The sequence below is a fragment of the Gallus gallus genome, chromosome 2 (genome assembly GCF_016699485.2).
Source record: "Gallus gallus isolate bGalGal1 chromosome 2, bGalGal1.mat.broiler.GRCg7b, whole genome shotgun sequence".
Taxonomy (NCBI): Eukaryota; Metazoa; Chordata; class Aves; order Galliformes; family Phasianidae; genus Gallus; species Gallus gallus.
In genome coordinates this window covers 34,500,905-34,513,689 of record NC_052533.1, presented here as the reverse complement: position 1 = coordinate 34,513,689, position 12,785 = coordinate 34,500,905, and the positions used below count along the sequence as shown (strand labels likewise).

Below are 12,785 nucleotides of genomic sequence, written 5' to 3'. Positions count from 1 at the left end.
GGTTACCAACACAAGCAGTCTCAAAGCCTGATTGGAGGAAGGGAAGAAATATCTTGGGATGGCAACTGGCAAGGAAGCAGATAAAGGGAGGAGGAGAGAACAATCTCTGGGCCTGACCTGGCAAGTAGTCTAGAACTGAAAAAGGAGAAACTGGATTGTATTAGGCAAAGTAGTGATCCAACTGAAGATCCAACTGAAGGAGGAGGCTGTGAACTAGCAAAATATCTACTAATGCAGCGCAAGAATGCCAAGTTTAGAACGAAGAATAGTGGATGGAGGAGACAGAGGTTGGCAGGAATGGCTGGGTTTTCAGCAGAGAACCCATCTGGACATGACTAACATGGAAGACTGCATCAAGAGAAGCAAGACCAGCAGGTTGAGGGAGGTGATTCTGCCCCTCCATTCTGATCTTGTGATACCCCACCTGGAGTACTGTGTCCAATTCTGGAGACCCTAACACATGAAGGACCCAAAGCATTCTATGATTCTATGATAAGATGAACTCTGTAGACAAGAATATATCTGGGATAAGGAGTTGAATTATTACAGGCAAAAGGGGTTTAGACTAAACACATTTGGCCAAGTGGGTTCAGGTTTAGACTCTGGTAAAATACAAAAATGAATCTGTGTTCATTAGACACTCTCTTATCCAACAGTTAGAATGAAGAAATTGATTTTTGAATGCTTCTAACTCAGAAAACCATTTGTGAAACCAACATGTGCTGGCATGCCTTAAGCCAAAGATAAAATAAGAGACAACCTCTGCTATCAAACATGGCACTAGCTCAAATGAGAGAGGTCTGTGCAACTGTCCTAGTTCTGCTGGTGTACCATCACAAAACTATAAGCTGAGGAAAAAAAGTATGCATCTTAAAAATTCAACTGTAGTCCTAGTGTACCCTGCTGAACAATAATATGAAACATTTGAAAGGTAGAAAAGTTGAAGTGTCATTCAGATTTCAAAAAACTGCCCCAACATTCAAAGACCTAAAAGACCTTCCTTCAAACTATGATTCAGATTTCCCTTTTCCAAGGGCACTCAAGAAGCAGTGTTTTTATGCTATAGCTCCTGAAAGGTAAATAGAAACAAAACCAAAAGTAGTTCCTGTCAGCTCCCATACCTATGAAAAGAGATAACCATTTCATAGATAATCTGACAGAGTAACAACCAGAACATCTCAGCACAGCTACTTTTTTTACTCTGGTATGTATTCTCTTGTGATTTTTGGATAGCAAGTTCTCCAGTTATTACATGAACATTAAAGTGCTATATAGATGACATCTGAAATAACTGCCTAACTCTCCCCAAGAAATCCCAAGAAACTGTATTACTAATGAATAGGCTTTAGCCCAGGTTCTGGGAGCCCAAAGCTCCTATAAGGAGAAGCAACAAGTCATCACCACTGTCCCTGAATAGTGGTCTGCTTGGTATACTGCGACATCCCACAGTGCTCCACATCCAGCTGACTTGCTTTGAGTGCATTTACAGAATCAAGCCATAAAGGATTTGGCTTCTTAACTTTTAAGAATGGCTTTAATTAGGAGCCAAAACTCCACAAATCTGGCAATATCAAGAGACTAGTCTTCAATATTTTAATAGAACTCTTTTTTCTTTTGAGCACCTACAGTAGTAAGCAGCAGACATCAGGGGTTTTATGAATGCTCATGGTGACAACAGTGTTGCCTGAATTCATTGATATATTCAGTTCATAAAATTTGGATGATGAAATAAATATTTAAGAAGTTGCATCCTGGTGTTTCAAACGTTCTGTTTATAAATACATTTACAAACATAATTCAGATGAAAGACTAACATCATTGCAGAGGTAATAAATGCTATGAACTGGTAGATTACAAAAATATAGAAATTAATTTGTGTTGCCCAATATGATATCTAAAAAATAATAGCTAATAATATGCAACTGAAAAATGTTGGAATTACAACTCACACCTTCATTCGAAGTACTTCATTCAAACTCTCCCCATATGCTTAGAACAAGTTTCTGTTGCAAAGACTAATTTACAGAAGCTGTTGTGCTCTTCCTCTTCCTATGGGCATTTCAATGTCTGTGGCTATTTTTTTTTCCAAAGTTTTGCTATGCCAGTAAAATCTATAAATTGTTTCATTAGGTTGTTTGCAGAAGTCTGCTTCTACAGCACTTAAGAGTGATTTTTTCAGCTGGTGCACTCTCTCTGGCAGGAAATGTGATTATCAGTGTTTAGAAAATATGAGTGCTGTCAGTTTGAGTAATAACAATAAATAAATTACTAGCAAGTGGTCTTGCAAATTAATCATCTGAAAGAGAAGAACAGTCTAGCAGTAAGACCTAAATCTGGGAGCAGCCCTTGTAGATAGGTCAGCTCTTCTAGCAAAGATTTCCCCTAGAATTAAGCTGTCAATTTTGTTATTTTATCAGACTTTCCATTGCATCAACCATAGTCAAAATGTCCCAATTAAGATAAAGAAGATCAATTTTGCCTTGAGGGCAAAATGCAACTTAATCGGTTTGGAAAATGTATCAGCCACAACACATGAGCACTCTACTCCTCTCGGAGAGAGCTGATGATGGTGTTCATGAAGAATTAAGAGGGCTGCTCCAAAAAACATAGCATTAGGTCAAAATTATGGCTGCAGGTCCTTTTGTCTGGGCAAGAGAAGCAGTGTCTAAGAAACTCAAACTTTTCCTCTTTAGTTATATCACTCAAAACAAATTATAGTTACAGCCTATACTTAAGAGTCCAGAGTGAAAAAGCTGAATGTGTTTTACTTTGAGCAAATCACAAGCTCTAACTTTCTGTAGAAAACATGAAAAAACCCATAATATATGTGAACTATAGTATTTGTGAACTGTAATATTTGTAAAGAATTTTTAAGATGTCACAACATACATGAACCTGTAATAAGACCTGCTACAACAGGTTGATTACACATCAATTTTTTGCTGAAGTATCCAACATTACCTTCTTACAGAAGGGACCTTAATCTTGGACCAGAAAAAAACTATGTCAACGTTGAAGAGATTTCCTCAGTAATCTCTTCAAAAGGAAGCCCTTCTAACTTCACAATTACATTAATCCTAGGGATACACACAAAAGCCCATCAGTGCTCTCAAGAGTCATAACTCCACTATGGGTTCTCCTATTCCTGGCTTACACAGAAATCCCAATTTCACATGTCAGTCACTCATCAACTGCAAAGCCTTCCCCCCACCAGCCTTTATGTTTAGAATGGAAATAAGAGATGAAGCAAAGCTACTGTTACTTCTGGAAGTATTAAAATAAATTTACTTATCCGAATGGTATCTGATGGTTCTGACAGGAAATTAAGGAGTAGAATATGCCAGAGACTGTCAGAGTTCAATAAGCATTTGGACAACACTCTCAGACATGGGGCTTGATTTTGGGGTGGTCCTGTGCAGAGCCAAGAGTTGCACTCAGTGATCCTTTTGGGTTCCTTCCAACTCACAACATTCTGTGATTCTAGAAATTTGTCCAACTCCACTGAACTGACTCTCCTTCTCTGTATCTCCTGGTTAGTACAGGTTTGGTATTTCACCTTTGCATGTATCATCTTCAGGAAATTCTCCCCTAATAAAGGAAAACTAAGTCTGGTTCTTTGATCTCAAAGTAGTAGCTGCAAATATGTTTTTAGAATGCATTAACTGTACACACTGTAGCAAATTTGACCTCTTTTTGATTCTCTTCTGCTCTGGACGGGAACAGAAAGCAGCGCAGAGAAAAGTTTAACTAACACAGAAAGCAGAGATATGACTGCATTTCAGGTTTTCTGTGGTGGTCCACTGTAAAGAGAAGTAGTAGGGAACTCTATTTTCAATAGTAAGAACTAAAAATAAAAGACATGTGGGAGAAAATTCTAACTAAAACAGATTTTATAGTTTAATATAGCAATGAAATATTTGACTGAGTGGGAAAGAAGAACTCATTAGTAGATGTAAACACAAAATTTGAATAATTTGGGCTAGAAGGATAGTGTCAAGGGAATAAATTAGGGTAGGCAGTTTTACTGTCTCTATAAATTTTCATATACTCTGCCAAGATAAAAGACAAGAGATAAGAAACTTGAAAATTGTTCCACATTCAAGTTTCCTGAGGGTTTCTAGCTGAAAGTACTTTTTTTATTACATATTTAAAGTTATGTAAAAATATAGGCAAATGTGCTCAACAAAAGGCAAAGAGAATCTAGGAGTCATATATGCTCACCTTACTATAGTATGGATGATTTATATGTTTTGTATGTACCTTTAATTGCCATTAATCACTGACTGCAATAGCAACATCCTCCCTTCTGTTTTTCAGTAGCCACATTGCCCTGCATACTCTCACTCCCTTTGAAATCAAAGAACAGGGTTTACCCGACAGCAGAACTTCCTCCCAGACCAAGCAGCTTCACAGAAATCAGTACGCATCTCACCCATGTATTCAAGATTACACTGGGTCCTGTTGACATTAAGAGGTTTTAAAACAAAAAACCTCAGGGACAAACTAAATGAAATAACCTCCAAAAATAATATAAAGGAAAAAAAACACGTTGTCAGTCTGCTGTGTTTTCAAAGTAAAGAATGTTGAAAATGACCATAAAAGTGAACAGATCTAGTTGAGCTGTGAGACAGAATAATGACCAATAATAACATCAGAATGCCACCTGTGAATAGAAAAATAACTAACTGATGGAAGACACATTACCTTTAAAATTGTAATATTCCACGTAAAACTTTCTACTGATTTTTGCAGTTTTCTTTCTTTTAAGCCTTCTCTCGCTCCTATGTTGTGCAGGTTTTCATGAAACTCCATTGCTGTGGAGAGTAAAAGAGGGAGTAATATAGTATCCGTTTTCATGTATTTCTGTGATCATAGAAACAGTGATTTGAGACTAAAAAGATAAATAACAATGAAAAAGCTTCTGAAATTTCATTCTTCAAACACAAATATATCTGTGAAATTACACAACATGCCAATATACTCAGATCACTCTAAGCCAAAATCTACACTGCAGTACCTGCTGGGTCACTGCCATAGAAACAACGGAGCCAAACAAATATTTACTACACAAAATATTCTTCAATCACAATAGTATCTGTTGCACTACATGTGAAGACCTTCTTGTGGATCACTGTGAAATGGAAGCATTAATGTCAGGAGATATGTCCCAACAAATTTCTTTTGTGCTTTGCTCCAGAGCGCACCAAATTTACATCACAGTTGTCCAATTTACATGCTGGGAGCCATGCGGAATACAGCCTTCTCACCTTACCCCTGAGGGAAAGGGCACAAGTGTGAAAGAGGTGGCAGGGAAGTGAACCACCAAAGACATTTACACTCATGTAAACTACTGTTTCCATGCAACTTGCATATGACAAACCCCAACCCAAAAATGTATTGCAAAATTCAATGCAGTAGAATGACCAGAGCGTACATTTTAACTGAATGAAATACACAAATTTAATAATAATAAATAAATTGCTTTCCATGATGCTCTTACAAGTCATACACAAAGAAGTTTGAAACACAGTTTCCTTCTTACACAGAAAGTAGCATGTCCTTCCATGGATATATACAGCAGCACAGCCTGAGTTACAGTAATTCTCCTCCCTTCTTAAGTTGTGCTCTGAAGGTCTCCATCAGTAATAACACAAAGTTACATAATAAAAATTACAGCTATGAACTTAAAATCAAGGTATAGTGTGATTCTAAATTACTCTATTAACTACATTGATTCATTTCTCCTATTCGCTATTGAGTAGATGTGCTTTAAAACTTATGTGGAACTAATTGCCATGAAATCCACATACAAACCTGTGTTGTCTGTCAATCCTAATTAGAGCAGGTTGACTTTTAAGGGCACTATTGTATCTGTTCCTCTCTGTAATCTCTCAGCCTCACACTCATGTCTTAATACAAAAGAAAGATATGACTGAATGTTTTCATCATTTTCTTGCTTACCTTATTCCTACATAAATATATATGCAGATAAAAAGATTAAGAATGATTCATAAATTAATTTCAAAGGCGAACAAAAAACCCTCTTGTTAAATTTTCTTATTGTTTAAATTTTACTGCAAGAAAAATAGACAGCATGTACCTTCCCTGAATTAAACTACTGTGTTGTTTTTAATTCAAAATACTTCTCCATAGCTCTACCTCTGCATTGAGAGTATAGCCTTAAGAAAAGCATTCATTTTACATTTCCTCAGATCTTAAACCAGGGGAGAAATTAAAGTTCCTTCATCCATCACTGTTTCCAAGTATCTGTTTCCTGTTCAGATCATAAAAAGAAATAATAAACTCCCAATATGATCACGGAAAGATGATGCATAGATCCATATTTACCACACTACACTTTGAGAGCCTCCATAACAATAGAGATTGTCTTATCTGCACCATTTACTCCCAGACTATGCTGAAAAACTTGGAGTTCTGTACTCCAATTCTCAGCAGAATAAATAAATAAGCAAGGTGCATGGAATATAAGGAGGTGACTTGCAGCATAACCCCATTATCAGCTGATATTACATTAAAAAAAAAAAGTGAAGGGAGGTGGACAAGAGTGCAAGCAGCGCACTTACAGAACTGCAGTAATGATGTATTAACCTCATCTCCATCTTTATAAATGCTCCCCTTCAAATCCTAGCCCATGGGCACTAGTGACTGATAACAACCATGAAGCAAAGCTACTCTCAGATTAAGAATAATGCTGAGGGATTGCATAAATGATGTGAAATTGGTGCTCTGCAGATTATAGATTATTCTAATTTATACAATATCAATGGTAATACAGACATGGAAACAACAGTGTCCAAATGTGCTGCTAGCTAGAAGAACTCATCACCTATGGCACACTGAGGACTTTCTGTGATGATCACTTTCTTCACACTCAATCTGAGCTACATTTCTGTTTTGTCAAAGCCATTCCACTCCAACTAAATACTCCAAGCAATTGGCAGCAACATCTTACTGCCCGTTTGCAGAAAACAAAATGATATCAGATGATCCCACCAAGGCATACACTTGTGAAACTCTGGCAAAGAGCTGCCTGCTTAACAAGCACTAATCACTAATCACTAATCACACCTCTGTCCTCAACTCTTTTACAGACAGGGAAGGACAACTCCTCATTATCACAGTAAACTAAAAGCTATCCCATTCTAAACCTAAACATAAAAAACCAGAGGCAAATAGATTTAAGTGATATTTCTGTTTCTATTACTATTTTGCCAGGTAAACTAAAATGGATTATTTCACCCCTCATTATTTCACCTCTGGACTGTATCAGTCTCATTTTTATTCCATCTACTGATAGGAGCTAGCTATGTTCCCTATACAGTATATGGGCAACCTGAGCCTTACTTATGAAGTATGAATGCAGCACAGCATTTACCTATTGACTACATTTCTCCTGCTATTCTCCTTCTCTGTCCCTGCTTGTTTTTCTTGTGTTTTTTGTGTGTGTTTTTTTCCCCTCAGAATTGGCTATTTTCATGCATTAATATTGGCAAAGTAATAACAGAAGTGTTAAATTCCAAAATGAAACTGACTTTCAGAAGATAAAAGGAAAAAGGGAAGAAAGAGATTTTCATTCACAATTCATTAATAAAATGACAAATATGTTCACACAGTCACTTGAAAGTGCCTTTAAGATAAGCTTACAAAAAAACTGTCTTTTTTAATAAATAAATTCACAGGACTTTCTATATCCTTGCAAGCAAAAATTCAGCTCTTACTGTCATTAAGATATGATAAGCAAGTTAACTTTATGGGGCTTAACTACTTCTAGAATTATTAGTCCATTAGTATCTTGAACTGCCTAACATCTCTGTTACATCTGGTAACAGTCATTACACTAATTTGATTTATCACTCTTAACATATTTCTACATATACCACCTGTTTAATGCAAGAAACACAAGTTACTCATGCTTTCCATTTTTACTGGCAGCTATTAAAGAAAGACATCACCCACAAATTATAATGAAAATTATAAAATGAAAATTATATAGGATGCCAGAGTACACTAATGCAATGGTAATGTCATTATTAACGTTTAGTTGTACTTTTCCCAGTGAAAAAGTCCCTCAACAATAAAAGAGCTGCTACTTTGTGAAAGAGGAAGATGGCCTTTTTTCCTTTAACAGAACACATGACAAGAGCATGCTTTGTCTACATTCTCAAGAGATGCATTTCTTGACTTTTAAATGTGGTGTTACCACTGAAGGTCAGTATGAAACAAAAAAAAATGAACATAAACAGTATAGAGTTGAACAAGAATTCCTCAAAAGGTGATATATAAGGAACCGTGGCAACATGACCACTCTCTAAGTACCCCCACATCACGCCAGAGCGTACATTTGCTATGCTTAGTAGTCATTTCATTCTGCTGCAACCTGCACAGCAAGTAGGCATGGCAAATGAAGACTGTATGAAGGCCCCTCAGTGTTGGCCAGAAAGCATCCCCCATTCCTACCCTTCTTCAGAAAGGTCTATTACAAATTAATCACAGATTTGCTCTTAATAGCATCTTAGGCTGAATCAAAACCAAAAGTATTGTCATCAGTAACTAACGACATTAGTGTAACATTTAACTGATGTGAAATGAAGCACTACATCTCTCAGAAGGCTGATGGAAGTGATCTGAGTATGAAAGCTCTTGACTTAGATCAGTGCAAAGACTAAGACGACAGCCATAAATCTCCTATCAAAAGCTGCCCACTTCCATCTCCACAAATTAATTTTAACAGTCATCAGCTAAGATACTCATACTAATGTATACAGACTCCAAATTCTAGGGTTGTAGGACTTGAAGCTGTCAGGAAAGGTTGAAAAAGGAGCTGAGAAAGGCTCAGTAGAAAAATGTCTGCTCAGAAACACCTGACTAAATAAGAACTGCAATAAGATTTTGTCTCTAGTGAAAATTAGACCTGGGAGGAAAGAGCTCCTCTCATGCTGAGAGAAATCATCTATGATAGATTTGTTAATCCCAGCCACCATAATTGTGTATAGAATGACATACAACACAATAACAACAAGTTGATTTCTTATTAATCATACAGACTTAACCAACTTAACCAAGTGAAAACAGCTTGAAAAAGGTGAAACACCCATGGTTCTGAACAGCTCAGGAATGACAACACCCACTTATCTTTTGCATCCTGCTCTATCTTATGCAATTACCAATTATAGTACCAGAATTAATCTAGTTTATTACTAGTGCAATGAACTAATGGGAATTTAATCCATCCCATTTATCACAATGTTGAAAAGAATTTTAATATCACTGTTTAGAAGATTATCTTAAGGTTTGTTTGTGCTGTTTTGAGCAAATATTACTACTGAGTAGTGATCACATCCTGTCATTTACGTTAACTGAGATAGCTCAGTCTCACTTATGAATTATAATGTATTGAACTACATCGCCTTAACTACAAGGTTTTACCTCCTGTTGTATAGAATCTACATATGGCGAAATGCTGTGGTCTGCCTGGTAAATGCTGTTGAGGGAATGCTTTAAGCCTGGCTGGTCAGATCACTTCCAGCCCACTTCACTGTTCTCTTATCTAGCCCATACTTCCTGAATGTCTGGGACAATGTTACAGGAATTATTATAGCTGTAAATTCTCAAGTAATTTTGCTTCCAGAACACTTTTCATACAAAGATTTAAAACACACTTTAATAAACTACTTCTCAGTGCAGCATTGTATTGTATCACTTCTAGTTAACAAAAACTGAGCCTTAACAGGAACAAGGATTAGATGCACACATAATTTAAAGCACCCACTTTTCACTGAAGTCACCCAAAATATTTTACATCATAACTAGAGGATTAGAATTTCTATGTGTGCTGTTCTTTAGTTTCAAGAAGTTCCAGGTCAGAATTATTGGCATTCAAAATATTTAGGTTAATAGTTGATGAAATGATACGTTAACTAAATAAAATGATCAGTATTTTTTAATTATTTCAACTTCTTTGGCATTGTGCTGTATGTTCTTACTAAGTAGAAATATTCCCCATACGTAACCAGCCATGTTCTGCCTCCACTTAGAGAGTAAAAAACACTTTTTGATGCTCCATTATTCTTGAAAAGTAGGGAAGAAAAACTGTATGCCTAAGGTACTTTTCTTATTCCAACACCTCAAATGATAATGGCATCACAATCTGCCTAAAAACATCTTCTCTGCTACCAACATTAGTATTCAGTCTTTCAATTCCAATACATCCAGTTCTATACTCATCACAGTAATTCAGTAATTCGCCATAAGATGGTCTTACAATACACCAACATTTTACTGAACTGCTGTTAGAATAAATCAAAAGTATCTGTAACACCAAATGTATGCTGCTATGAAGATACAAAGAGGACATCTGGCCATGACTTAATTACACCTTGGTAACTTCCATAAATGTAGTAACAAGCTCCAACTTTCTCAAACACCTTCAAGAATGTTTTCTAGACAACAAAGTCAACAGAACGTTTATCAAGCGATGAAATACTCAAGACTCACACACCTACACTTTTCATGAGCCTATATTTTTGTACAATAGTGTACAAAATACACAAAAAGTAAGCCTACACAAATTAAGACATTTGCACTGAAAAGAAGATCCATAGTATTCCACCCTTGATTTCTGGCAAACTGTAGGCTACAAGGACAAATCACATTTCTAAATGTGGGTGAAGTTAAGCCACTACCACATGAGAACGAATTACTGCTGTCAATAAGGCTAGAAACAAAGAGTGGAAATGGACCGGAATATTTTTTTCCACTTACTGCTGTTTCCATATTTTATTTATCAACTTTGATCCTCAAGAGAGATCACTGAAAGTCTAAGAAAAAAATTTCCTAATGTTATTGAATGCTAGAAAGCAGACTTAATAAGGACATTGATTTATGGTACATTGTAATTTCTCCCAGTCTTCAGATCCTGCTGTGCCCACATTGTTTCACTGGCAATAGTAATTACTATCTCTTTCTGTTCCATAAGAATGCTACTTCTCCATTCTTCAGTGCTACCTTCTGCTCCAGAGAAGTTGGCTACCTTTTTCTATCAAATTATCTGATTAACACAATTATGTGTTAAACACCCTGTGTTTAACTTGGAGTTTGTTATTATTGTTTAAAATACGAAGAATGAAATGAATGTGCTTCTGAAAACTCACTCATCTCTTCTAAGCATAGCCCTTCAGTTAATAAAACATATTATAAAATTTGTCTTTCAACTGTATCATTTCTAACAATTTACTGCTTTTTCTTAACCTCCATCTATGGATAGGTTGGAAGTGTTGACTAGCCTTAGCAGCTGTTGTACTTGTTCTGTCCTCACATGTAGATACAGACAGCCTGATGAGGGAAGAAAAGGATGCCTCATTCTTTCCTGCTGTTTTGGATTAGATCTTAGTAAGGATAATAATATAACCTCTGGTCAGACCTTAGCACACAAAATGTCTGTTGTACTTGTGCATTCTAGTGTACCTCTATATATCTTCAGATATATAATTAATCTTCCCCCTTTAATCAAGTTAATCATAGAAGGCAACTGCTAAAAAATACAAATTGCAAGCTAATATCAGATAAATTTTGCAAATATTTCTGTATTAGGGAAAGCCCACTTAAATTGGGACTATTATTTCCGTCTTTCACAACAGTATTATTTCTAGTACATAACCATATTTTACAATTATTTTTGCTACTGAAGTTACTGGAAGTTGAACATGCTGCTCTAGATATTCATCACTAATATGACCTGATCTTTCACATTGCTGGTATCAAATTAACTGTAGGAAAAAAAAAAAAAAAGGCTTTATGTAAAGAGGCAAGCTCAGAAGAACAGTGCAAGCTCTGTATTAGTTTAAGTGTTTTTACAATCTTTTAAGTACAGCATTTAAAGATAAATGTACATGGCAAAATAAACTTACAAATGAAGTTGAACTGAGAATATAAAGAAAACCAGCACAGTATCTGGATGTGATCACAACCAGAATGCAAAGAGCCTAGACTTCTAACACCATATTTCAGCTATAAGCATAGTCTGTCACCTATTGTCACCTGTGCTGGTGAGGCCAAACTAGGATGTTCAACAAATGACTACTTGAACCATGAGAATGACACTGAGATACATTTAGTCAAGCATACGCATTTTCCTCAGAAAAGTGCTAGGTTAGATGATTCCATGAATACATCATTTACCCACTGGAGAGTCCAGAAGAGAGCTACAAAGATGATGAAGGGCCGGGTGTATCTCTCTTAAAAAGAAAGGTTAAGAGACCTGGAACCGTTCAGCATGGAGAAGACTAAGAGGGGATCTTATCAATGCTTATAAATACCTAAAGGGTAGGTATCAGGATGATGGGACCAGGCTCTTTTAGGTGGTGCTCAGAGACAGGACAAGGGGTAACGGGCACAAACTAGAACACAGTAAGTTCCATTTGAACATGAGAGATAAATTCTTTACTTTGAGGGTGAGAGAGCACTGGGATGAGCTGCCCAGAGAGGCTGAGAAGCCTCCTCTGGAGATATTCAAAACCACTTTCCTGTGTAACCTACTCTAGGGAACTTGCCTAAAGCAGGGGAGTTGGACTAGATGATCTCCAGAGGCCCCCTGCAACCCCTACAATTCTGTGATACTTCAGATTATCATAGAAAACACCATCCATGGTGGTTATTCCATGTCTATTTCTTCATGTTTTTCTCCCCATGATGGAAATGTGGATTCAAAAATATTCAAGGCATGAGAGACAGGATTAAATAACTGCGGAGTATAAAACAGCTTGATA

The 12,785-nt window shown here is 36.5% G+C and overlaps 1 protein-coding gene across 3 annotated transcripts in view; it reads right to left on the bottom strand.

Moving 5' to 3' along the window:
- PLCL2 (phospholipase C like 2) overlaps positions 1–12,785 on the bottom strand; it is a 104,930-nt gene that overhangs the window by 14,642 nt on the left and 77,503 nt on the right. For 2 of the 3 annotated variants that reach the window (XM_015281813.4, XM_046929181.1), the window contains exon 6: positions 4,705–4,814. In XM_015281813.4, coding sequence (XP_015137299.2) covers positions 4,705–4,814 — 110 coding nt within the window. Of the gene's footprint in view, positions 1–4,704; positions 4,815–12,785 lie in introns of those variants that run through there. The other variant, XR_005858059.2, reaches the window with a different exon arrangement.